This window comes from Macaca thibetana, chromosome 11 (assembly GCF_024542745.1).
Source record: "Macaca thibetana thibetana isolate TM-01 chromosome 11, ASM2454274v1, whole genome shotgun sequence".
Taxonomy (NCBI): Eukaryota; Metazoa; Chordata; class Mammalia; order Primates; family Cercopithecidae; genus Macaca; species Macaca thibetana.
In genome coordinates this window covers 68,079,049-68,106,991 of record NC_065588.1, presented here as the reverse complement: position 1 = coordinate 68,106,991, position 27,943 = coordinate 68,079,049, and the positions used below count along the sequence as shown (strand labels likewise).

The 27,943-nt window shown below is 35.9% G+C and overlaps 1 protein-coding gene across 5 annotated transcripts in view; it reads right to left on the bottom strand.

Moving 5' to 3' along the window:
* Nucleotides 1–27,943, bottom strand: part of TBC1D15 (TBC1 domain family member 15) — an 87,162-nt gene that overhangs the window by 15,893 nt on the left and 43,326 nt on the right. For 3 of the 5 annotated variants that reach the window (XM_050749275.1, XM_050749273.1, XM_050749278.1), the window contains exons 4-11: nucleotides 24,754–24,892; nucleotides 20,372–20,582; nucleotides 12,349–12,451; nucleotides 11,306–11,356; nucleotides 10,797–10,994; nucleotides 9,605–9,733; nucleotides 8,900–9,003; nucleotides 7,739–7,833 (exon numbers count right to left, since the gene is read on the bottom strand). In XM_050749275.1, coding sequence (XP_050605232.1) covers nucleotides 7,739–7,833; nucleotides 8,900–9,003; nucleotides 9,605–9,733; nucleotides 10,797–10,994; nucleotides 11,306–11,356; nucleotides 12,349–12,451; nucleotides 20,372–20,582; nucleotides 24,754–24,892 — 1,030 coding nt within the window. The remainder of the gene's footprint in view (nucleotides 1–7,738; nucleotides 7,834–8,899; nucleotides 9,004–9,604; nucleotides 9,734–10,796; nucleotides 10,995–11,305; nucleotides 11,357–12,348; nucleotides 12,452–20,371; nucleotides 20,583–24,753; nucleotides 24,893–27,943) is intronic. The other 2 variants (XM_050749276.1, XM_050749274.1) reach the window with 1 other exon arrangement.

Genomic DNA, 27,943 nt, shown 5'->3' with positions numbered 1-27,943 from the left:
AATGTCAAAATGGGCCAGGTACAGTGGCTCATGGCTATAATCCCAGCACTTTGGGAGGCCAAAACAGGAGGACTGCTTAAGCCCAGGAATTCAAGAACAGCCTGGGCAACATGGCAAAACCCTGTCTCTACAAAAAATACAAAAATTACCCAGGCATGGTGACGCTTGCCTGTGGTACCAGCTACTCAGAAGGCTGAGGTGGGAGAATCACCTGAGCCCAGGAAGTTGAGGCTGCAGGAAGCTGAGATGGCACCACTGTACTCTAGCCTGGGTGACACAGTTGCGACCCTGCCTCAAAAAAAAAAAAAAATGAAACTGCTTCTGTCTCATTTCACAGTTGATAAAGTTCATAATTTTTATTAACTCAAGCATAATTTATATTACCACAATGCCAGTACAGAGTATCTGCCTTAATATGTTTTTTAAACATAGTAAAAAAAAGTTGTTTGTATTCTCATGAACTACCAGTATTTCTTCTTGTATAAATATTTAATAGTGACAAGCCAGGTGAAAATCAGAAAAGGGATAAAAAGTAATATATATAAACGCTATTTTATAATTATTTCTAGAAATCCCATTTCTGAAAAGGAGTACTTCAGTTAAAAACAAAAAGCTCTTATTAAATCTGACTCTCCATCTAATGTGATGTAGCTAAAAAAAAGGCTGAAGAAAAACACAACCACATTAACTGACCCCATTTTATATTCACCATCACTAACATCAAGTGGATCCTGAATGCTGTCTGGCAATCCTGCTCTATTTCCCTTGTCCATTCACTCCCTATTCATAAAATTATTTTATACTTCCTTTCTCTTCAAGCCTCCATCTTCTCCCACATCCTAACTCAGATAAGGACCCTGCTTCCTATTTCTGAGAAAATGACACTATTTAGAGAATTTCCACAGGTTCCCACTATTCTAACCACACAACCGTGTTTGAACTGATACAGTCTCCCCGCTTTCCTAACACTATAAATGAGTTTCATTAATTCTGTGGCAAAGACCAACCCCTCCTCTTGTGCATGAGAACCATCCCCTATTGACTACCCAAGGACTCTAGTAATTCTTATCTAGTTACTCTAGTAATTACCTCCCTCTTCAGCTTTACCAGTTTTTCCTTTCTACTGGACCATTCCCATAGTATTCAACTTTATATTATTTCTTTCAACATCATTAAAACCTTTCTTAATCCTACTTTTCCCTCTAACTGCTAGCTCACTTTCTGAAACTACATCTGTTTTCAGCAAAACTCCTTGAAAGAGCTGTATGTATTGTCTCCAAGTTGTCTTCCATTTCTCTTCAATTCACTCTAATCAGGTTATCACATGCACCAATCCATCAAAATTCTTCTTTAATCAAAATCTCCAGTGATCTCCTTATTCCTCTATGCAATGGTCAATTTAAATAATCTTACTTGGCATCCCAATTACCCTTTCTTGAAATACTTTCTTCATTTGTCTTTTAGGACATCAAACTTACATGTTTTCTATCTATCTATGAAATAGATAGCCACAGTTTCTCTGTGGCTCTTTACTTAAGTCTCTTCTATCTTCTAATTTTTCCTACTTATAAATTGAAGTGCCCCAGGGCTCAGTTCTTGGGCTTTTATTTTTATAACTGTACTACTCCCTTGGCAATTTAATCTATTTTTTTTTCCTTCCAAGTTTTATTTTAGGTTCAAGGGGTACATGTGCAAGTTTGTTACACAGGTAACCGGTGTGTCATGGGGGTTTGGTGTACAGATAGTTTTGCCACCCAGGTAATGAGCATAACACCCAACAGGTAGTTTTTCAATCCTCACCCTCCTACCACCCTTCACTCTCAAACAGCCCTAGTGTCTACTGTTTCCTTTTTTGTGTCCACGTGTACTTAATGTTTCCCTCCTACTTGTACTGAGAACATGTGGTATTTGGTTTTCTGCATTAATTCACTTAGGATTATGGCCTCCAGTTCCACGTATATTGCTGCAAAGGCTAGGATCTCTTTATTATGGCTGCATAGCATTCTATGCTGTATATGTACATTTCTTTATCCAGTCCACCACTGATGGGCATCTAAGCTGATTTCATGTCTTCGCTATTGTCAAATAGTGTTGCTATGAACATACATGTGCATTTACCTTTGTGATATAATGATTTGTATCCCTTTGGACATATATCCAGTAATGGGATTGCTGGGTCAACGGTAGTTCTATTTTAAGTTCTTTGGGAAATGTCTAGACTGCTTTCCACAGTGGCTGAACTAATTTACATTCCCACCAGCAGTGTATTAGCGTTCCCTTTTCTCTACAACCTTGCCAGCATCTGTTATTTTTTGACTTTTTAGTAACAGCCATTATGACTACCAGGAGATGGTATCTCATTGTGGTTTTGAATTGTATGCTGCAATAACTAGTAATATTGAACATTTTTCCATATGCTGGTTGGCTGTGTGTACGTCTTCTTTTAAGACGTGTCTGCAGCCAGGCACGGTGGCTCACGCCTGTAATCCCAGCACGTTGGGAGGCCAAAGCGGGTAGATCACGAGGCCAGGAGTTCAAGATCAGCCTGGCCAAGATGGTAAAACCCTGTCTCTACTAAAAAAAAAATTCTAAAATTAGCCCACCATTGTGGCGGCCGCCTGTAATCCCAGCTACTGGGGAGGCTGAGGCAGAGAACTGCTTGAACCCGGGAGGCAGAGGTTGCAGTGAGCAGAGATTGCACTGCTGCACTCCAGCCTGGGCGACAGAGGGAGACTCTTTGTCTCAAAAAAAAAAAAAAAAGTCTGCTCATGTCCTTTGCCCATCTTTTAATGGGGTTGTTTCTGCTTGTTGATTTGAGTTCCTTACAGATTCTGGGTATTAGACCTTTGAAAGATACATACTTTGCAAATGTTTTCTCCCATTCTGTAGGCCATTTACTCTGTTGATTGATAGTTACTTTTGCTGTACAGAAGCTCTTTAGTTTAATTAGGTCCCACTTGTCAATTTCTGTTTTGGTTGTAATTGCTTTCGCAGTCTTCTTCATCAAGTCTTTGCCTGGGTCGATATCCTCAATGGTATTGCCTAGATTTTCTTCTGGGGTCTTTATAGTTTCAGGTTTTACATTTAAGTATTTAATCCATCTTAACTGATTTTTTTATATGGCGAAAGGTAGGGGTCCAGTTTAATTCCTCTGCATATAGCTAGCCAGTTAGCCCAGCAACATTTATTGAATAGGGAGTCATTTCCCTGTGGCTTTTTTTGTTAGCTTTGTCAAAGATCAGATGGCTGTAGGTACATGGCTTTATTTCTGGGTTCTCTAACATGTTTTGTTGCTTTATGTGTCTGGTTTTTGTCCCAGAACTATGCTATTTTAGTTACTATAGCCTTGCAGTATACTTTGAAGTCAGGTAGTATGGCCTCCAACTTTCTTCATTTTGCATTAAGATTGCTTTGGCTATTTGGGCTCGTTTTTGGTTGCATAAGAATTTTTTTTCTAATTCTGTGAAAAATGTCATTGGTAGTTTGATAGCACTGAATCTATAAATAGCCTTGAACAGTACGGCCATTTTAAACAGTATTCTTTCAATCCATGGTATGAAATGTTTTTCTATTTGTTTGTGTTATCTCTGATTCCTTTCAGCAGTGTTTTGTAATTCTCATTGCAGAGTTCTTTCACCTCCCTGGTTAGCTGTATTTCTAGGTATTTCATTCTTTTTGTGCCTACTGTGAATGGGATCACATCCTTCACTGGGCTCTTGGCTTGGACGTTGTTGGTGTATACCAATGCTACTGATTTTTATACATCAATTTTATAAACTGAAACTTTGCTGAAGTTGTTTATCAGATCTAGGAGCCTTTGGGCAGAGACTATGGGGTTTTCTAGGTATAGTGTCATATTGCCTGTGAAGAGAGGGTGACTTCCTCTCTTCCTATCTGGATGCCTTTTCTTTCTTTCTCTTGCCTGATTCTATACCATGCTGAATAGGAGTGTCAGAGTGGGTATCCTTGTCTTGTTCTGGTTCTCAAGGGCAATGCTTCCAGCTTTTACCTGTTCAGTATGATGTTGGCTGTGGGTCTGTGATAGATGGCTCTTAATATTTTGAGGTTTGTACCTTTGACGCCTAGTTTGTTGAAGTAATCTAGTTTCATAATTCATAGTTTTATGTAATCTCATACTATCTATGTTGATGACCCCTAAATTTATCTCCAGTCCCATGAATTCCTGCCCTATATATCCACATTCAACTCAACATATTAACTTACGGACATTCAATAGGCATCTCAAAATTAAAATCTAAAACTGAATTCTAAATATTCTCTTCCAAACTTTCTTCTCTCACAGTTTTTCCCATCTTAGACAGAAACAAAAACAAAAAAACAGCAATATTGGCTGGGCACAGTGGCTCATGTCTATAATCCCAATGCTTTGTAACACTGAGATGGGAGAACTGCTTGAGGCCAGGAGTTGGAGACCAGCCTGGGAAACATAGTGAGACCCCATGTGTACAAAAAACTTTAAAAATTAGCCAGGTGTGGTGGTGCATGCATATAGCCCCAGCTACTTGGGAGGCTGAGGCTGGAGTATCCTTTGAGCCCAAGCTGCAGTGAATTATGATTGTGCCACTGCACTCCAGGCTGGGTGACAAGCAAGAATCTGTCTCTTGAAAGACAAAAACCCTAGCAATATCCATATGTCATATCCTCTTCCCTTTACATCAAGCAGTTGCTCTTCCTCTCTTCCCATCTGGATGCCCATTATTTCTATCTCTTGCCTGATTGCTCTGGCTAGGGCTTCCAATACTATACTGAACAGGAGTCATGAGAGAACCCCCTCTATTTTTCAAGTTTCTATTCAAATATCACTTTCCCACTAAAAGCTGTCTCTGCTTGCCCAAGTTAAAATGGCCAACATGGCACACAAACATCCTAACCCTCTTCCTTGCCTTATTTTCCTATTTGGCATGTATCACTAACATACCACATATGTCACTTACTTAACTTGTTTACTGTCTGTTCTTCCACAAGAATGAAAACTCCTTTAGGGCAAGAATTTTGCCTGTTTTGTGCACTGATGAATCCCCAATGCCTAGAGGACAGCCTAGTACATAATAGGCACTAAGTAATATTTATTGAAAGAATGAATGAGTGTATGAATGCTTGAAATAATCAATTTGGTTTTCAGAAAGATCCTTTGGTGATTTTAACCCATTTATGCCAGAGGTTGCGAATTTCTGTGTGTGAAAAATCAGACCTTGGAGATGACCTTGAGCAGTAGGATAGAAATAACTCCCACAAACTCAGTGTTCCAATAATGGAAAACTAGACATAAACGAGTTAATGTGTTGCCAAGGTTAGAAACCACTGCTTTAAAAACAGGGATTCCTGAGCTTTCTTAACTGTCTCTTTTTCCACTAGGTGGCACATCTGTTTCCATGGATATTTATACTGATAATACCCAAATTTCTATCTCCTACCAGACTAGTCCAGACTATTCAACTAGTTATTTGACATTCCATTTGTATTTTTCACCTTAAGGTATATATACTTTAACACTTAATTCAATTTCACCATACCCCATTTCTCCTCATCTCCGTAAGGGGTATCACTAACTGCCTGTTTTCTACTCAGAAACTGAGTCCTACTTTTTATTTCTCTTTCCCCTTCACACCCCATATTTAATACATCAGAAAGTCTTACCAACTCTAACACCAAAATATAACTTGAATTTACCTTTTTTTTTTTTGAGAAGGGGTCTCACTCTGTCACCCAGGCTGGAGTGTAGTGGCACAATCACAACACACTGTGGCCTCAACCCCCCAGGCTCAAGTGATCCTCCCTCCTCAGCCTCCCAAATACTGGGATTACAGGTGGGAGCCACCATGGCCGGTCTCACCTACTTCTTTTTACCTTCTCTACTACTATTTTCTTGCCTGGACTTCTGCTTTCTACTAACTGGTCTCCCTATTCCTACTCTTACTTTGACTGAATTTCCACAAAGCAGTAAAAATGATTTTAAAATGTAAATAAAATACTCTTCCTTAAAATGCTCCAATAGATTCTCATCACACTTAAAGTAAAATCCAGCTTATTGGCATGTATGCAAGACCTAAAGCTTACTGCGTAGTTTTGTTTTTAATAAAAGTAAATTTATACTACCTAAAAAGCTTTTGATAATCATTCTCAAAATACTTTTGGGAAAAAGCATTATAGAAAAAGAATGCTTTAAAACTAACTTATTTATACACTTCTACTGGCAGAAAGCATGGTATAGCTGAAAGGCCACTTAAAAATTAGATCTGAGTATGAATGAGTCTGAGCTATAAAACTAACCAGATAGATGGCTTAAGACAACTGACTAACCTTTCTGGGCTTCAATTTTATCTGCTAAAAATGAACGAAGTAGGCTAAAGTATGTCTCAATTCAAATTACATTATGGGGACTTTAAATATCTAAATTTTTCTACCAGTCTCCTGGAAAGGATGAGAACAGGACATGAAAGGTTGAGAATATCAGAGACATCAACACTGATGCTTGATATAAAGGGAAGAGGATATGGCATGCAGAAAGAAGAGGCTTAAAATACAAGTTTAGTTGACCTCTAACTTCCCTTCCAGTTCAAATACTTTACGCTCAAGCAGGAGTAAAACACCAGAATCCATTATTGTTTTTCTTATTGAAACTGAAAACAGCAAGAAGCTTCAGTTAGAAACTTTAGATAACTCCAAAACTCAGGACTCCCAACCTTTTGCCTTAATCATAGAAAGGACAAAGTTTATTCTGGTATAATTTACATTTCAGAAAAATAAATTCTTTTTGGATCAAAAGTATCACTGCCAAAAAGATGTTGTTTTTATGTCCACAAACGGTACCAAATCAGCTTGTTATGTTGGGCTTTCTAAATAAAATTTTAAAAATTCTTTCTTTCATGAGAGGGCATTAACAACAGTAACAAATCCCTCTATCGTTCTTTATGAAACCACAGATATACAAATCCAGATACCATAAAGGAATTTCAAAACTAAGTTCCAGTACTATCCAATGCTATCCTAAAATTACACAGACAATGTAATAAGAACCTTAAACTGGGCTCTGCACTTATTTAAACCATGTGACCTTGGACAAGTCATTTATGTTCTCCATGCTTCAGTTTCTCATTCGTAAATGGAGATTATGAATTGCAGCTAATGTTTTTATGATAAAATTCTATCAAGCATCTCTATGTTTTAGAGAACAGTTATCCCCAGGTAAATATTCTATTTTCAAATACTAACTAAACTTTATATCTGGAGTCATTTAATTTTAAAAATGAAATATATGTATATTTAAAGAAGTTCTGAAGGGATATAAACCAATACCTATTAACCATAATTATCTCTGGGTGACAGAAACAAAAATAATTTATATTTACCTCTTTTTGCTCATCTACAGTTACTAAATTTTCTACAATAAACACTTTCATAATAAAAAAGAAAATAAAGTTTTTAAAAAATGAAATTAATTCAACAAGCAAATACAGGTAAATAATCTTTTTTAGAAATTCATACTTTGGAACTGAAAATTAAATATATCAACACTTATAAATACACTTACTGAATTAATATGCCTATTGGAAGAGGAACAACAAAGAACATTAAACACACATTGCAATGTACTTTTCTATTCTGATTTCTCTTTTGAGCCCTAGCACTGTTAGCGTGTATCTTCACTTCTTTAATCTCATCAAGATTTCAATGTAATCCCCTCTTGCATTTCCAAAGTTGTTAAGAAAAAAATTACCGATAAGACTTCTATAATCTCTTAACCTTGAATTTCTTTTCTCTTGTTCCTGGCTGACAGATTTCCACTGCAGTTTCATTCTGAAGTATTCATCACTATAGAAAACAATTTGACACCAAAGAAAGCTATTTGAAAACTTTATTTTTAACACTGTTTAACTGGGTTTTTCTATAAACAGTATATCAAAGCATTTATGATGCTAACGGAATGTAAGTTCGTAAAAACAACAGCGAAACGTTTAAAGTTAAGACAAATAAGTGAAAACAAAAGAAAAAATACCCTATACATATCACAAAGTTTATGTGATAAACTTTGTTCCACTACTAGAAAAACTTTAGGTATTCTTTACAAAAACATTTATCTAATCCTTAAAATCATCTCTAAAGTATTCTAATAATGAAATATCTTAACCACTAAAGTTTCTAAATAATTGTAAATACAAATCTAAGTGATTTTTTTTTTAAAGTGACATTATAGTTCCATTTCCAAGCAGTTTATTGCAGAAACTAGTTAATGTAAAAATGTTTTAGAAGAACTGGTAAACATGCTGAAAAGAGAAGACTGTCAGATAACTTAAATATGAACATAATGACTGAAAATAGCTTTAACTCAAAGCCTAGACTGACAACTGAGAACAAGAAGTTGCACCTGGAAAGTTGGTCTGTGTTTCAAGTCTTAGAAATAACTTAAAATAGAAATACTCTTCCAAAAAGAATGAAGGATCCATTATAAGAATATCAGAAAAGTAACTTAAAGGTAATTAATCTAAATAGCAAATATATTTCTTATGAGCCAATTTTATAATTTCATAATGAATTGTAAAAGTGAATCAAGATGAATGAGAGATGTTTTTAAGTGTATGTCTACATAGCTATCTTTCAAGTATGCAAAATGCTTGTACGAGGCTTATATAAGGGAAATAGAGTATGTTTATCTTCTTTTTACATATTCACAAAAATAAATGCAACGAGGTGCTTCTAATAAGTGTTTCTGATTTAAAATAATTAGAATGCTCATAATTTTTGAGTTAAAACAATAAAAATTAAGTTGTTTTCCCATTCCCTAGTCTATTCCAAATCCTCATCTAGAAACCCTATACTAATTTGTATGGGTGGGTTACTCGAATCTCTTTGAATGAATGTACAAAAGACCATAACTTACGTTTTTTGCTTTTGTAATTGGGTTCTTTCCTCCTTGGTACTGTCCCAGGGAAAATAACCCAGAAGAAATTTCCAAGCTTGCTTTCTCAATGCATGACTAAGTCCCTGAAGAAAGCATGCATATTAAACACATGAATGAAAAAGAATGCAATACTGTTAAGTTCACAAAACTTGCATATAAAAACGAAAACTAATCTTTAAGAGGTAGTTTTATATATGTAAATAGTTCAATTCAGTGAATACCATCTTGTTTTTTACTTCTAGATCCAAAAGATGTAAGTAGCTGCCAGAAAGTTTAAACAGTACACAGAATACAGCAGCCTACAGCAGACAGACAGTGGGACTGGTGAGTCTAAGCCCAATCTTAAAGAATAAGGCAAATGCCACTGGAATGCAGGCCTCCTTCACAAAACCTACAGAACTTCAAATACGGAAGAATATCCTCCCCCAGAGTTAAGGGTATCCCTCTACCCAACCCCCAGGAACATCATAAGCACCTCACTCTGTCCCACTCAATCCAGGAATTTTAAGGCATCATTCATCAAGAAATAACGGAGTTCATTCCTCCCCACTTCCCCTGCCAAAAAACCACCACCACCACCACCACAACAACAAAAACCACCCAAAACAATAATAATAACTAGGAGTTTATAATACTGAATACTAGGAGTTTGTAAGACAAGCCATATTAGAGTGTTTAAATTACCCCTCTAAATATCATCTGCTTCATACTATCTACATTTAAAATTCTTCCTTCAGAATCAATGTTCTTAGTCCATTCTTCCAGTGATACTGGCTCTTTCCTTTGAACAACAGGTCGTTCCCCCAAATCAATCTAAAAATAAGATAAGCAATAACAAGTACATATTTAACCAGTGAAATGAAATAAAGGCATATAGAAACTAAATTTAAAATACTATTTTTCAGACATGACTTCTAACACTTCTAAGATCATCCCTCATTTTCCCATGTTTAGTTTAACTATAATAGTTGGCATTACATATGTTTCCCTTCTACTAAACACACAACAAGCTGGGTTATAAGTTCAGAAACAGAAAACCCCACAGACTAAAAATATTTGTTATTAAAATAAAGTTCTTTACTATTTTGGGTTCAATTACATACATATAGAACATTCGACATGTAAATTCTATAAGAAACCTTCAAACCAAATGATATGCTGTATTATTTAAAAAGAAAGAATATATAATTATTCCATTAATCATATTCTAAAATTAGCTTTTCTTCTAAAGTTCGTATTTCTCAGAATTGATTCATGACCCACTAGCTTCACTTGGCATTTTCTATAGTGTTTTATTCAATTAACAGATGTTGATAATTTTAAAATACTATTTGCACGATAAACCCTTTAATTAAGCACTAAAATTTAGATATGTATAGTTTTCTAACTATGTACAAGCCTAGAATTGTAGCAAATTTAAGTCTTGCTGAGCACATATAAAGATCTGCCATAATTCAGGCCAAAACCCATCTTACTTGAAAAAGGAAGCATTACATGAGAATAAAAGCCCTAAAAGTAGTGTCCTGACTAGCTGTCTCTGATGCCTATGAGAAAACATGCAAGTAAGGAACAGAACTAAGAGGCTATAGGAAAGGTTCGCTCTTCACTCTACTATGCACTCAATGAAACAAACTTCTTTATTATCAAAATGTAATCAAAGAAGAGAGATCCAACATTAATCAAGAAAGAGTATAAGATAGAGAACAAATGAAGAATTTAGTGGCAGGACAAGCACTCATTGTCAGATATACCAGCAAAAAGTTGTAAGAACAGATTATGGAAAGAGGCAGATATCACCAAAATTAAGTTTCTATTTCTATAGTACACGTTCTCCTGTTAAAACATAAGAGCTACATTAATACTAATCTTTACTCACTCTTGTGATGACTTCAAATCCTGGTTCTTCTTGTTGATTTATCTTTAGACCTGAAATAGCATCACTAAGAAAATCTGCCATTTCTGAAGGTGGTCGTTGATGTGTAGAGGGATCGCTGCCTCTCAAACTGTCAAAAATGTAGTTTGTGACTTTGGAAAATCCTATCATAGTTGCTGTATAAGGGTCCTTTTTAATTTTCTATGCAGTAGGAAGAAAAACATTAGCATTATTAATTCAAATAAAGAAAAATGAATACTCCAACATGGGCAAAAAAAGCAAAGCTTTTTAAAAGAAAAGAAATCAGGACTAAAACAGAGTGTTCTAAGATTATCTTAAATTTGTATTTTCTTTCTTGGAAGAAAAATTTAAATTTTCTAAGCCAATCATTTCATTTGGTTAAAAGAGCATAATAAATGATAAGTTAATGCTACTGATTGAATTGCAGATAAACAAATGATTTGCAGGCTTCACTCAATCTGCATACATCAGAAAACATACGCAGTGCTTACTTTCCAGTGGTGAATGGCCCACAACAGCTTTCTTCTGTCTAGCAGTCCTGCCTTCACACAAAAAAAATATTTCTTGAAGTGTGTACTACCATGCTATTCTGACACAAAATATTTGATTGCTAAATTTAAAAGCTCATATTTAAATATTAGCTGACTTTTAATCTAATTACGTGAATAGTAAATCATGCCAACAAGAATAATTTATTCTGGGACAGTACAACCCTGGAAAACGGCAAAAGGTTTTTCTACTGTTAAGCGCTAGGGTAACTTCTGAAGCCCAAACTAATTGCTCATTCATATTTAGCAAAAATAGTTATTTATTAAATAATTATTTTCACAATAAGTAAAATTATCCTCTTATTTCCTATTTCAAATAGTGTTTAGTTCTCTCTCTCATCCTCTTTCCTAAAAAGTTCCCTCTATATCTTATTAATCTCTACATCTTCAAAACCAGGAAAAGAACAGCTGGGACACAGCAAGCTCTCACATATTTGTTAAATGAATAAGTGAATAAATAAATGAATAAATCATCTCATTACTTTACATAGTCATCTGAGTGATAATTAAATTTACTTCTGCCTATTATTAAGTGTACATTTTTAGCCTAATGCAAGAACAATACTCAAATATTCTTAGGGGAATAAGATTGTCATGACGTCAAAACAACCTACTTAAATTCAAACCAGATTTTTGCCTAAATTGATCATTAATGAATTCAAACTGGCTTGCTCTGTCACCCCTAACCTAATCAATAAAAGTTATGATACAACTCTATTGATGTCTAATTTTAGTATTATAATAATGGACAAACTGCCTTATGAGTAAGAACCAAGGAAGCCTCTGAGTCTTGCAAATAACATGAAAACATATTATTGTTTCTGTAAAATTACAGAGAATAGTTCTAAAAAGATTACACAGACACACACACATACACACATATATATATATACCTGTCTCATTCTGCATACTCTGAGAAGATGAGAAGTAGGGGGCACATAAAATAATGCAGTCAGAATAATACATGATAGATTTAAGAAACATACTTGTATTAAACCATATGCTGGCTCATCAAGAAGATTTTCAAAAGACTGTGAAAGACTCTTATTTTGACAATTCACAAGAAGTGTTCTTTTATCCTGTGGAGATCTACAATAAAAAAGAGGATTTGTAGAAAATACTAACACACTGTATCAATTACTACGTGAACAATTACTGACACAAATGCTCCCTACAAAAAAAAAAAAACCAAAACATTTTAATGTCCAGTTCTAGAACAGTTTTCCATTAATACATTAGCAAATATTTAGTAACTATTTTAAAGGAGCTTCAAAACTACATGAAACATAAAATACAAAATTAACAAATACTAAATTAATACTCTGCATATAACATAAATAAAACAAAGTATATTTTTATTCCAGGTAAAGCCAAAAGGATTAAATTGGAATGAACCTAAATTCTTCTCTAGAATTATAGTAGAAAACCATTACAAGATATCTGGCTTTGTTATCATAAAAATTAAAGAAAGCCAAAACAGACATTAGGAGTCATCAGTATGTAATATTTACATATAGAAAATATGTCTTATTTTGAAATGGTTTCCACCTTCATTCACGGCTTAGTAATACTGTAATATAAGATGTTTAAAACGTAAGATATATTAGTTATTTGATAAAGATCATTAATCATGCTAACCGTAATTACAAATGCACACACATGAACATATTTTAAAAAGATTATTACGTATGGTTTGGGTAATACTATGTTTTTAGTTCTTGCTTATTAAACTATAGAAGCAAGTCTCTTCACATTTCTTAGTAATGACAGAATTTAACAAAATCTTTTCAAAACAGACATCTAATTTCTAGTCATCTGACAAATTATCTAGTCTTTTTTCTATTTAGTGAGTTTTATGACTTCGTTCTAATAAACTGAGAACTTTTCTATGTTTAAAATAAAAATTAAATGTTATTTTGCTGCTATATACCTCCTGTTTATTATGTTTGAGATAAGATCTTTAATAACAGTTATCTCTTCTCAATTCTAACATAACAGGATGCAACAGTAATGCTAGAGGGAATATGAAATCTAAAACAGGATCCTTATATTCTTACATAGTCAGAAACAGCACTCCATCTGCATATACAACAACAGTAGCTAATAAGCCCCTTGGCTTTTTAAAAAGGGCTGAGGTTGAGTCATTTGATATAGGAGGAAAAAACCATACATTTTAAAACATTCACTTTTCTGAATATTTTGGGGGGTCACAATTAATAGGCAGACTTACAGATTCTCTCACAAGGCATTTTTTAAACGATGGACCTTGAAATGTAGCATCAGAAAAGAAAAGTAGCTAAAAAACAAAATTTTATTCATAGCACAGTGCTGCTAGCACTGTCATTTTGTTTCTAACAATAAATTAAGCCAAAGTATTTCTTTAAAACCCAAATAAAAAAATGCTCATGAAAGTCAAACCACTGTCTATACATATAAAAGAGGAACTAATACGCAACTTTCAGCTCTCTGGGCTCAGATAACTCTATGGCTCCATATCTTAAACAGTGGCCACTAAACTGGAGATCAGAAGATGAAATGACTGGCTTACCAACAAGCAAACACAAATATTTTTTAAAAATAAATTCCTTCTTTTCTTTTTCGTAACTACTACTCTGTGATGGGGGGTGGAGGAAGCTCTAAGAAGCAGGGAAGATATGAAGAAAGTAAAGACCTGACTGCCCCAAAGGTAATCAACAAAACATTTAAAAAGTACATCAGTCAATGGACAAGTAGTACACTGTTATACTGCTAGGCAATTAAAGAGCTCATCATAAGGAAGACTGGTATTCCAAAATATTATCAGAATGTCTCCACCTTCCAGGTCACCACACTGATTTAATTTATAAATACGTATTCTGGGAAGTTGATCTCTCATGCTAACATTATTCAAGACTTTCAAACTCATTGCAATAGTAAGACGAACGTTTAATGATGCTAATCCAGCAATTCTATTACAGCCTGCTAAACAATTTGAAGAAAACTGTAGTCTAATATCACAACTATAGAAGCATATCTCCTGAAAATTCTGAAGTATATCCTAGGCTTTGGAGTGAGCCTCTCCCAAAGACCTCATAATAAACTCAGAAATTATAAACTGAACAATGCTTGTACACCCAAATGTAGCAGTAATTATTTCATATTTCTATTGAGAATGACCAACATGTAAGGCTAAAGAAATAAACAGCATTGCAGAGATTATCAATCAAAACTGGGAATAAAAAATAGAAAGGTACAGTAACAAAATTTTACATCTAGAACCTACTCTTTTAAATGGTTGGTGCTGTTTGATGATACAACCAATTTGGCTTTTTAAGGGAATATTTTACTGCTTGGATATTTGCATATCAATGTAAAAATGGCCCAATATACAAAATAACTTAATGGAATCAACAGGTCTTATTCATATCTTAGCAACCAACTTGGTCCAGAAAAGTAAGAAAAACATATTCCTAGCTCATTCTTTTATCCAAGTGAACATCACATTCTAAATGATGATAAATCAAAGAATACTTACAAACACGAACAAATATGACAGTTTTCCTGGTAAAAAAGAAAAGTATCTGAAAAATATTAAGCATCAAGAAGATGGCCTATGTTGCACTGACTAGATCAGGTTGTTGAGACTAAAAGAAGGAACTACACATGACTAGCCTAGCAGGGCCTCTTCCTGGTGCTTGTGAGTCATCTAGGTTGCCCATTCCTAGATTACTGGCAATCTCTGCTGGTCCATATGGTAAGGCCCTGCTCCTGTAAGAGGAAATTTAGCTCTTTAGGAAGATAAACTTAACTCACTAGGAAGTGGATTGGGAAGACAACAAGGCCACAAAAGCAAGCCACATTCCTCAATTTATCTTAATCAAAAATAAAAAAAGTTATCTGGTCTAATTCTCTTCATTTTGAACTCAAAAGAAGACAGGAAGGGTGACCGCTGGCATCCCAATGAGGCTGAAATCAAGATTTCCTTGACTACTCTTCTGTGTGGTCTCTAAAACAATCTTTGACCATAGAAATAAGACTCTGGAAACATCGTTTTGCTTAGGATAACTGTTCCAGGGACAGGAAATGAGAACCCCCTGGCTGACACCTAGTAGAATAAAAATTGGGTATAATATTTAGATATTTTCATTTATGTGAACTTTAACTTAAAATTTTGGGAATTCCACTTATTTGAATCCTAACTAACAAGAACAAGGGCCTTTAAATTTCTCCTTAAGAATTTTGTAATTCACAATAGCAAAGGTGTGAAATAAACCTAAACGTCCATCAATGGTAGGCTGGATAAAGACAATGTGGTATATATGCACCATGGAATAGTACGTAGCCATAAAAAGAATAAGATCATGTCCTTGGCAGCAACATGGATGGAGCTGGAGGCTATTTTCCTAAAGCAAACTAATGCAGGAACAGAAAGTCAAATACTACATGTTCTCACTTACAAGTGGGAGCTAAACAACAACACATGGACACAAAGAGAGGAAAAACAGACACCAGAGACTACTTGAGGGTGGAAAGTGCGAGGAGGGAGAGGATCAGAAAAACTACCTATCAGATACTATACTTATTACGTGTGACAAAATTATTTGTACATCAAAACCCCATGACATGCAGTTTACCTACTTAACAAACCTGCACATACACCCCGAACCTAAAATAAAAGTTAAAACAAAAAAGATTCTGATAGTGAGGGATGGCTTATATAAATTTGGGACTTTTTAAATACTGGTGAATATCTACTTGGAACAGCTTTATTCTACTACTTGGACTCTATAAAATCTATGGTGAGCTACATGGCATAATACAATTGGGCATAATTTGTGACAGGAAGGAGACTAGGGAGGAAGCACTTATTTTCAGCCTAGAGCATGGAGGGGCCTTGGAGATAAAATATTTGATGCACTGTTTTTACACGTTTCAGACCATTCATGGGTCAAAAAGTAAATTGCCCTCCCAGTGTCACAGGACAATACACAAAGTAGTGGCTGATATTAGGAGAATAGCATTTGAAGTAGTTACGTGATACTATCTCCTTCCCCAAGAACAGCAGCCACATCCTGGTTCACTAAAAACTTAATGATTAAGCCTAATGAGAAAAGAAACAAAGTATACAAAGCTTTTTCTCTTTTACCAAATCATTAAAGGGTGCAATTAATCACTTAGGCTCACATCTCCTCCAACTCTATCCTCCCCTTAGTTGATTTCATTTCCTCTCAGAGTTTCAATCACTCCCACACATGGAAAACTTACATGTTATCCTAATATACTCTTACAGTGCCATATGTCTTATTCACAGCACTTATTACAGCTGCAATTTAAGGCAGGGGCCATGTCTTTTTTGATTACTGCTTTCCTTCCAGAAAATAACACTGCTGCATCTAAGACACAGTAGGCATTCAAAAAAATACTTGAATTAAATGAAAAAAAAAAAAAAAAAAAAAGAAACATGTACACGGAACACCATTCCATGGCTTCACATTTTCAAATGGAAATAAGCACTTCTCCTAAAGAAACTCTCCTTCCCAGGGACTTAAGTGCTGAGATTGGGAAAGAGTAGGGTAGCATTCTTTCCAGGCTCTCTCTCTCCCCCTCTCTCTTACATCTGCCTATCAACAAGAGAAGGTGCTTTCATTCTGCTCTCATTCACATCCTCAGTGGTCTGTCCTCATTAGGAAAGCCTGTGGGTATCAAGAAGTAACAACAACCGGTTTAGTTCAAAACTAATCTGGGATGAATTATTATAATGCCATATGTCTAAACCCCCTCTACTAACATTATTTTCATCACCATCTCTGATTTTTTTTTTTTTTTTTTTTTTTTGAGGCGAAGTCTCGCTCTGTCACTTAGGCTGGAGTGCAATGACACGATCTCTGCTGACTACAACCTCTGCTTCCCAGGTTCAAGCAATTTTCCTGCCTCAGCCTCCCGAGTAGCTGGGATTACAGGTGCTCGCCACCACACCCGGCTAATTTTTGTATTTGTAGTAGAGATGGGGTTTCACCATGTTGGCCAGGCTGGTCTCCAACTCCTGACTTCAAGTGATCCGCCCACCTCGGCCTCCCAAAGTGCTGGGATTACAGGCATGGGCCAGTGTGCCCATCCCCATCTCTGATTCTCATACTTGTCATCTGTTTACAAATTTAGAAAAGGAAACAAGCTTTCACTTGCTACTCTCAAGAAAACACGAACAACACATATTCAAGGTATATATACCCCTATAACTGCTTAAGTGGTTATCAAGACTATCCTTGAACCCATCCAGGATAGAAAACTCTACCTCCTGAGAAAAACCCTGTCTCCTAATTTCTTTTTGGAGTTATATAAAGCAAATCTCCAATCTGTTTCTCACAAAAAACTTTCAAAAAGTATTTGTCAAATTGATAATTATCATGCCATTTATTCATTCAACTAATATTTATTGCACATTTATTATGTACCAGACACTGTAGCTAGGAACTAGGAATAATATGGAAACAATATAGATACAATCCCTATCCTTCAGAAGTTTACATTCTAGAGTAAAACACAAAAGAATAGACAAAATTACTGTATACTGTTAGGTGCCATGAAGGAAGCAAACGAGAAAATTAGACAGTGAGGAGCAGAGACAGGAAAACTACATTAGATGGGGAAAGAGGGCATCGTGGAAAGCCCCTCTGAGGAAGTGACATTAAATGGAGACCTCAGGAATCAGAAAGAGGGGAATATATTCCAAGTAGAAACAGTATGCATAAAGGACCTTAAGACACAAAAGAGTTTAGGAGGTTTTAGGAACTGAAAGAAATCCGCATGAGTAGAATGGAAAAGACAATAGCATGAGATGAGTTTTAAGAGATAAACAGAGCTAAGACAGGGCAGGCCCTTGTTGATGACAGTGAAGAAGTTTGGATTTTATTTAATGTTGCATTGAAACTTCTCTTCTTCAAGTTAAACCACATCCTTCAATGAAATATTTTTCATAGGACCATTCTGATCCCTTCCTTACCCTGGGTTATCTCTTTAATACAGAATAGGTAGTCTAGCACATTTAAAATGCAGTGTTTATTACTTGCAGTTCAAGCCTACTTCTCCAAAATACAATCAGTAAAAAGTAGAGAGGGGCTACCTCCTCCCTCATCCTAGACATTAAGCTTTAATCAACAGTCTCAGACCAAATGATCTCATTTGTGAGTTATGTCACAACACTGATACTGAGCTTACTATGGTGCTAAAACTCCCTAGTCTTTAATGCCTGCTACTCAATAACCATAACCTTCTATTCCAATCATGACACTGTCTCTCCTGAAATCTACTCATCCTCTCAATGGTAACTTATTTACAGGTTCTCACTTCGAGATCCAAGATCCACATACCACCAAGCAGGTCTGACTTTCTTACACTTACTGGCACTGAACAGCTTGCCTATTGCCAGCCAGAGATGATTAACAAAGTAGGGGAGAATCTCATGCCAGAAAATACACGGTCGAGACTCCCAGTTTTTGTATCACTTCTAGCCTTATGGAATCTAAATTCAGGCAAGGTGTTAAATTCTACTATAAAGTGAGGACATTATAAATGAAGTTAGTGGCTGGGCCCAGGGGCTCACGCCTATAATCCTAGCACTTTGGGAGGCCGAGGCAGGCAGATCACCTGAGGCCAGGGGTTTGAGACCAGCCTGGCCAATACGGTGAAACCCTATCTCTACTAAAAGATACAAAAATTAGCTGAGCCTGGTGGCACATGCCTGTAATCCCAGCTGCTCAGGAGGCTGAGGTGGGAGAATTGTCTGAACCCAGGAGACGCAGGTTGCAGTGAGCCAAAATCACACCACCGCACTCCAGCCTGGGTGACAGAGTGAGACTCCATCATAAACAAACAAACAAACAAAGTTAGCAATCATTCCCTGCAGTTCTCCCAAGCCCAAAACCTCAACTTCTCCCTTCTCACCTCCATACATCCAATCCATCACAAAATCTAATCCTATAATCTAATACTGCAATACTTCCATCTTTCCTGTCACTATCCCAGTTGAGGTCACTTTAATCTCACCTGGATAACTGGAAGAACCTGCTAACATGACCCAAAAGATGCTTTGTGCTTTGGACTTCACTCAGCTCTTTGGCCCCATCTTTAACTGTATTACCCTCCCCTCCTCATACTTTGCAGACCTGTAATACTGAATTAATTTGCTGTGTGATTACATCATGTTTGTACTCTTCCCTTGTAAAACATGCTTCCCTCTAAATATCTCCTTCTCTTTCCTTATAATGGTCACTCATTTTTCAGGTCTCTACTTAGATGCTTCTTCCTCCAGGAAGTCTTCCTTGATCCCTACTCCCAGTTTCAATTAAGTGCCCCTCATTCTTTCCCAGGAACTCCCAAAGCAGCTGACACTTCTTTCATCTTAGTTCCTCAGTTTTAACTGCCAGACTATGAATTCTCTGAGACCCAGGAACACCCCTGTTTTACTAGTAAATATGAAGCATCTACCACAGTGTTGGGATGTAATAGATACCCAAAAAATATTTGCTGAGAGTAAGAGTGAGGAAGCATGTGTATGTACAGATGCACACAGGTAACTAAATGAGAGACAAGATTTCTGGAAAGTGGTAAGGCCCTGTCGTCCAACTGAGAAATAATTTTATAAAGGACTTAGGACTTGCCTGACTTAAAGTTGCAACATCACAAGTATAACTGTATATTTAGTAGAAAATACAAAATAAAGGGTAAATTAGGTAAATATATATAGGCCATAAATTACTAACGCATTATCATTCATTTAAATGTAGAAAAAATATTAAACTACTCTTTTCTTTGTAACAGTAATTAGGTGGTAAGTCTCAGATTCAAATTACTAAAATAACACAGTATGATTCAGTCGTTATTCCAAATAAATCAATATCCCAGAAAAAACAAAGCTGTTCATGTCCTCATATGCACATAGGTCACTGATGCCCAAGGTCAAGTAAAAATAGTTCGCTTTGGGATTAATACAATGATCCAGTTTCAATAAGTAGAAAATAATACGATACTTACTCACACAATACCACATATTTTTCAAGAGATTCAATCAGTAGTTTGCTATCTCCTTGATGAAAGTGTAGAGCAGGGAGAACGACGTCATCCTTTAGACAGAATACCAAATACGACCAGCCCATACCCTCTTTGTTTTGCTTGATTGATTTCAGGTCTGTCAAACTGAACAGGAATGACCATTTGCTTTTCCCATTTCTATGACTTGGAGCATCTTAAAAACAAGAGAGTGGGGCAAAATATTTTTGTTCACCTTTTTAAAAGGTACTGACAGTGCTCTCCATGACTGCATAACATAAATTAGTTGAACCCAGGGAATCAGTACAGCACTCATATTATTATGGCTTCCACCTGTATTAGATATGGCAACTTATATGTTCTTTTAAAAAATGATTTTTAAAATAATTATCCTACCACATATAAATTTTTTAAATGTTATTCCTATGTAAAATATAAGCTTTGACCAAAAAAACTGATCATGGCTTTGCAAGCAGGTGGACTGGATTCATATTGCAGTACTACCATCTTACTAACTGAATGACATGGGGCAAATAATTGAATGTCTCTGAGCCTCAGTTACTTTGTTTGTAAAATGGAGATAATTATACTTACCTCCCATTGTAATTCTATTAATAAGAATTAGGAGATAATACTTTTCAACTAACTAGTACAAGCCAAGTATACAGAAAATTCTCAGTAAATGTTCATCTTTTCTACTCCCCCCAAAATAAGAATAGCTTAATTCTCTTGAAGAGTCAAAAAAACAAAACAAAAGAAAACAAAACCTTTATTCCTTCATTTCCTTTTGTAATTATTTTTAGGACACTACACTTAGTAGTGAAGTAAGCATACTGATATAAAAAATAACACTGGAGTGAATATACAACACTCTATTTGCAGAAAAACAAAGTACAGCAAGAAATTGAGGATGAAAAGATAAAAAGTTGTGAATGCTTCAAAAATAATGAATCAATTGCTAAATTAACTTTCTACTACATCAAGACCTCAGTTCAAACCGAATTATAGTTATGTAAAATACAGCATGTTCTGAGTTTGTGGCCTCGTTATAGAAGCTAAAATTCCAGGTTTGCGAACATTATCATAATTGATAACAAGCAACTTAAACATCAACTATTTATAAAAAAAAAAAAACTGAAAGAGAAAAAAAATTTCTTCTCACTAATGATGCTAGTACTTACAATTCACTTCTAATGTAAAACACCATTTTAACAATTTAACTCCAACATAAGTAAGCTGTGTCTCTGAAATTTCTTTCCTAAAATGTTATTTCTTAAGAAGTATCATACTATCCTGCTATTCAAGATCTTTATTATTTCTGTCCCACACTACCAATCCCACAAAGATAAACTACTTAGAAGGAAGCTGCTTACTAGACTAGATCAGAAGACATATTAACCAGTGTTGACCTGCATGTATGTATCACCTTCCTATCTGCAATCATCTCCAATAAGATCTCTTGAACTCATAAAAAGAAATCTACAGCTTACAGAACCTCTATCTGCAAGGAAACCATGTGTCATCATTATTTCATGGACACTTAAACAAGTATCATTTGAAGGAAGCTAAAGTGACTTATCTATATACAATGACTAGCAGCTTTCACACCAGTCTGGACAGTGAACTCACATGTAAGATACACTAGATTAAGTGCCATGTGTCCACTTGACTACTTTACATAATGTTTCACTGGTGTTTAGATTATAGAGCTCATAAGACCACTTCAAGCTGATACCTAAGTGAGAACAGTTCTAGAATTTCAACTTACTCATGAATCATTTAAGTGTGAATGTACTTAGACTACCTAAACAGATACATACTGCTAGCTTATCTGCAAAGACCAAAAATATTTCACAGAAAAACAGCAATGGGAAAAAGAAGAAAAAAAAGAAACCCAAAAAACTACATATAGACAATTTTTAAAATTAAATTACTCAACGGCACAGAGGATTTTATCTAAATTATTGCAAGAAAATCATATGAAGTATATTAAACACTATATGTATGCTATATGAATTATTAGAAGTTTGTGCATATTCAAGAATAAAGGTTTTTTTAATAGATTTTTCCCTCATTAACAGAAGAGACATATATTACATACAAAAGAAAATGTCTCACACATTTCCACATTTAAAGCTCTGACAAAGAAATATTTAAATTTAAAACCCTAACAAACAAATATTCTAAGCCTTCTACTAGAATAAAAGCTTCATGAGAACAGGAACTTTATCTTGTTCACAGCTATATCCTCAGTGCTAGAAGAGTCAGTAAGTAGTCAAAGACAAAAGATCTGTTGAATAAGTCAATTAACAACCTAGTATCAAGTCAACATAAAAGTAATCTGCAAATTAGCTGGCCAGAAATAGAAATGGTTACAGAGGAAAACAGAAATCAAGAGTGAACTCAAACTATTTTTCTACTCAAAGCAAATGTAAAGAAAATCATTTAGTTCTAATGAATTTACTATGTCACCAAATATATGTAAAAACTATCTCCAACACACTAACATGAGAATACTAAATACCAGAAGAACTGAACAAACAGCTCTACTCTTCTTGTAAGTAGAACAGTTCAGTAAGTCTCTATATGCCTTGAATAGAATTAACATCAAGGACAAATTTTATTTGGATGGATCTCTAGAACGAACATGAGACAGTCTGATGTTCTTGGAAGGAATATTTCCAAAACATTTAATCTGTCTGGTATATAACAAAGGATGTAGCAGTAGAAACTCTTATGAAATATAAAGCAAAAATGCTCTTAAGAAGTATAAAATTAAGTAAGTCTGACAGTCAATTTTTTAAAAGTTTGTCCCAAACTGACTTTGTGCCTCACACAAAAAAGAAAAAAGTACAAAGTTAAAAATGAGAAGGGTAAAAGATAAGAAAAACAAAGGCTTTTTCTTTGGGGGAAAAAAACTTTTAGAAAATAAAAAAGCTTCATAATGACATACATTTAAAACCTCTGGAATTTCTAAGCTTGAGGGTTCAAAATAAACCCTCAAGCTTAGAAATGAACCCACGGGCTTAGAAAATGCCTCCTTTTTTTTTTGAGACGGAGTCTTGCTGTGTCGTCAGGCTGCAGTGCAGTGGCATGATCTCGGCTCACTGCAACCTCCACCTCCCAGGTTCAAGCGATTCCCTTGCCTGGTACTTATAGGCATGCACCACCACGCCCGGGTAATTTTTTGTATTTTAGTAGAGACAGGGTTTCACCATTTTGGCCAGGGTGGTCTTGATCTCCTGACCTCGTGATCCACCTGCCTTGGCCTCCCAAAGCGTTGGGATTACAGGAGTGAGCCACCGCGCCCGGCCTTTAACTTTTAATAACTACAAAATAAAGTCTGTTCATCACTTTATAAGTCTACTCTGTGGTCAAGCCATAAGCAGGATTTACCTCTGTCGTTTTTTGCTAAGCTATACAGCTACACAGAAGTTCTCAACTCTGATCACACATTAAAGTCATCTGAAGACCTTTTAAAAAGCACAGATACCCAGGCTGTATCTCTAGAGTCTGATTTTTGGTAGTATTTTTTTAAAATCTAACCTACCCAGGTGATTTCAATGTGCAGCCAAGGCTGAGAACTACTAACAAAGTGATCTTTATTGTCAGATTATGCTTTTCTCGTCCATGTAATGTTTCTTTCTTTTATGAAATTCTGGGCTACAAACCTGTATAGCAATATTACTATACTGAATACCATAGGCAACTGTAACACAATGCTAAGTATTTGTGTATCTAAACACGTCTAAACACAGAAAAGGTGATGCACTGTGCTGTGACGGTACAAAGGCTATGATGTCACTAGGTGACAGGAAATTTTCAGCTCCATTATAATCTTACAGGACCACTGACATACAGGCGATCAGTCACTGAAACTCTGTTATGTGGCACATGATTGTATATATGTAGAAAGGAGAATAGTCACTGAACACATATTAAGAGAAAACTGCAATGAGCCAGGAAGAGTCCAGCAAAATGCTGAAATTAGAATGGTATGGTTTAGTAGTATACTCCACCTCTCCCTGTTACTTTGGGATAAAATAACATGATTATTAAAATTCTACTAGATTAAGAAAAATGTGCATGAAGGACAGCCAAAGGAATTTTTTAAAGTGGTTCTATTTTCTGCCATTAATAACTATAAAATAGAGCAAGTATTTTAAAATCCTTTTTTGAAGCCACAACCAATAAAACAAAAAGAGAGATGAAAAGAGAGTATCACTAAAATATGATATGTATACATATTAACCAAAGAAATTAATCATCCTTCTCACTGAGGAGCATTCAAGAATCTTCTTTGCACTTTTATTACTATATTATATTGTAGCAAATCAGTTTAAGATTTCAAAAGATTTAATTCATACCTCCATTGGTATGTGGTTTCCTTTTAAATGAAACTGTATTAACCATGTCCCATTCTGCTTCATAACTGTTCAGATGTTCTGATCCTCGATGACCTCTTTCTTTTGGGGCCTGAGTCCATTCTACAACTGAACTGGAGTCCTAAAATAATTACAACATATAAAATATTTAAAGTCTAAAACAAATTTAATTTCAATCCATATCATCATCTCAGCTTCAATGTTTGTAGGTAGGCTGCAGACGACATCACTGGTGGGAAAACTGAACACCATTTCCTATCCTTTTCTCTCTTGATCATCTTTATCAAAAAAAAAAAAAAGCAAGAGAAGCTTGATTAGAATCCCACACAGTCAGAGTTGCCGATGAAATATAAACAGAAGTCGGCCGGGCGCGGTGGCTCAAGCCTGTAATCCCAGCACTTTGGGAGGCAGAGACAGGCGGATCATGAGGTCAGGAGATCGAGACCATCCTGGCTAATACGGTGAAACCCCGTCTCTACTAAAAAATACAAAAAACTAGCCGGGCGAAGTGGCAGGTGCCTGTAGTCCCAGCTTCGGGAGGCTGAGGCAGGAGAATGGCGTGAACCCGGGAGGCGGAGCTTGCAGTGAGCTGAGATCCGGCCACTACACTCCAGCCTGGGTGACAGAGCGAGACTCCGTCTCAAAAAAAAAAAAAAAAAAAAAGAATATAACAGAAGTCAACTCTGAAAATGGCTTTGCTTTCATAATAAAAGCCTCATCCCTTTTTTCCTTTTTCCTGCTTTGAATGTAACCATGCTGCCTAAAAATAGTCATCTTCTGACTATAGGGAAAAAGCAAGAGAACCACTGCAAAAAGCTCCCAACCTCCAAACTTTTAGTTATTTAAGGAAAAGAGCCCCAATGGTGGCTATTTAAGCCATCAATGGTTGTATAATTTCTTATAGGCAATCAAAATTAGCTAAAAGCAACATATTTACATGTATAGTTCTACAGAACCTTCCATTTTTAAAGAGAATAAAACCAAAAGTCTAAAATGCAATATAGTTTGAGTAAATCAAAAATTAATTTATATACAACAAAAGACACTATATATAAGTTAAAGATAGCACAACTAGAACATTTTTCTAAAATATATGACAAGAAAAACATCCAAATTACAAAACTCCTATCAATTTATTTAGAAATAGACAAATATCAAAACAGAAAAACAGGCAAATGGTATGAATAGGTAAGTCAAAGAAGAAATAATCTAACATAGAAAGACATCCAACTTCAGTAACAACGAAAAGCAAGCTGACAGATTTCTATTTTCTGCTCCATTCAATTAAAAAAGATAATACTGAATATGGAAGACAACGTGAGGAAATGGACCATCTCACACTGCTGATGACAGTGGCTCATTACTACTGACACAGGAGGACAAACTAGGTCTTTCTAAACACATACATACATAAAAATAAAATGTGTACAGGTAAAAATCTGGAAAGATATACATTAAACAGAGACAGGTAAGGGAGGCCAGGTGAGGTGGCTCACACCTGTAATCCCAACACTTTGGGAGACCGAAGTGGGCGGATCACCTGAGGTCAGGAGTTTCAGACCAGCCTGGCAAATGTGGTAAAACTCTATCTCTACAAAAACTACAAAAAAGTTAGCCAAGCACGTGGTACATTCCTGTAATACCAGCTACTAGAGAGGCTGAGGCAGGAGAATCGCTTGAACCCAGGAGGTGGAGGTTGCAGTGAGCTAAGACAACGTCATTGCACTCCAGCCTGGGTGACAGAAGCGAAACTGCAACTCAAAAAAAGAAAAAAAAAAGAGAGAGAGAGAGAGAGAGAAGGGAAAAGGTTCTAGTCAAGCAGGGCTTCAACTTTCTATTGAACTTTTGCAACAAGATTGTATTTGTATGTAGACAGTATAATTCTTTTTTAAAAGGGAAAAAGGAAAATTAGAATGAAAAGAAACTACAAAGGCACAAGAAAAATTAAGATACAAGAAATGGAAACAGACTGAAAAACAGTAGGGAAACTGAACAAACTAAATTATAAAATAGATTGTTTTTTCTTCCAGTTCCTTCCTCAAATGTCATTTCTCAGGGAGCCCTCCTTGTTTGACTAGTTTTTTTAAAAATCAACCCTCAGGCCCGGTGCAGTGGCTCATGCCTGTAATCCCAGAACTTTGGGAGATCAAGGCAGGTGGATCACTTGAGGTCAGGAGTTCAAGGCAAGTCTGGACAATATGGGAAAACCCTGTCTCTACCAAAAATACAAAAATTAGCTGGGAGTGGTGGCGGGTACCTGTAATCCCAGCTACTCGGGAGGCTGGGGCACGAGAATCGCTTGAACTCAGGAGGCAGAGATTGCAGTGAGCCAAGATCACACCACTGCACTCCAGCCTGGATGAAAGAAAGAGACTCCTTCTCCAAAAACAAAACAAAACAAAGAAACAAACAAGCAAAAAAACCTCACCACCATCCCTATTAACCCTATCGTCAGTAGTGAGGAAAGCTAAGAAGCATCTACAAAAGCATTCTGTTCCCCACCTCTCTCTCTGACTTCTACCTCCCTCTACCAACTCTGCATACAAAAAGGCTCAAATTGGTAGGTCACGCCAATAATCAGGGAAATAAGGATTAAAGGTCAACCTGAAGACAGGACAACTAAGTTCCAAAGACTGGAGTTTTGGAAAACATCATTTATCTCTAAATTAGGAGAAATCAAGCACAATGAGCAAAGGAATAATTTCTTTAAATCAGGAGAATTAACTGAAAGTCAACCTATACAAAGAAGTTGGCAAGACTCCCAGCCCTTTTTCTCCACTCATTTGCCAGAATACTGCCATCCAAGCTTACCCTCTCCAGCCAGGAATCGGCAGATTCTTCTCAAATCTACTAGCCCAAAAAGACATGGATTTTGACATTAGGGATTCCCCAAGGAAACGGCTTAGCCATGCACCCCAGGAAGAGTCTCACTATTACCAGGCCTATCCATACCTACAGAAAATATAATCACTTCTGTGCATCTGCTCTTAAATTTGTTAAATATGAGCACCGCACTACATAACCAACAAACATCAAAGGCAAGTTATCTATAGAAAACAGTTCAAATGAAATGAGGTGGCGGTGGGACAAAAGGTCACTAGAGGGAAATGGACTACATAGGGAGATGAAAAACATCTAAGAAGCTATCCTTAAACTCCTCAGTAATAAGAAA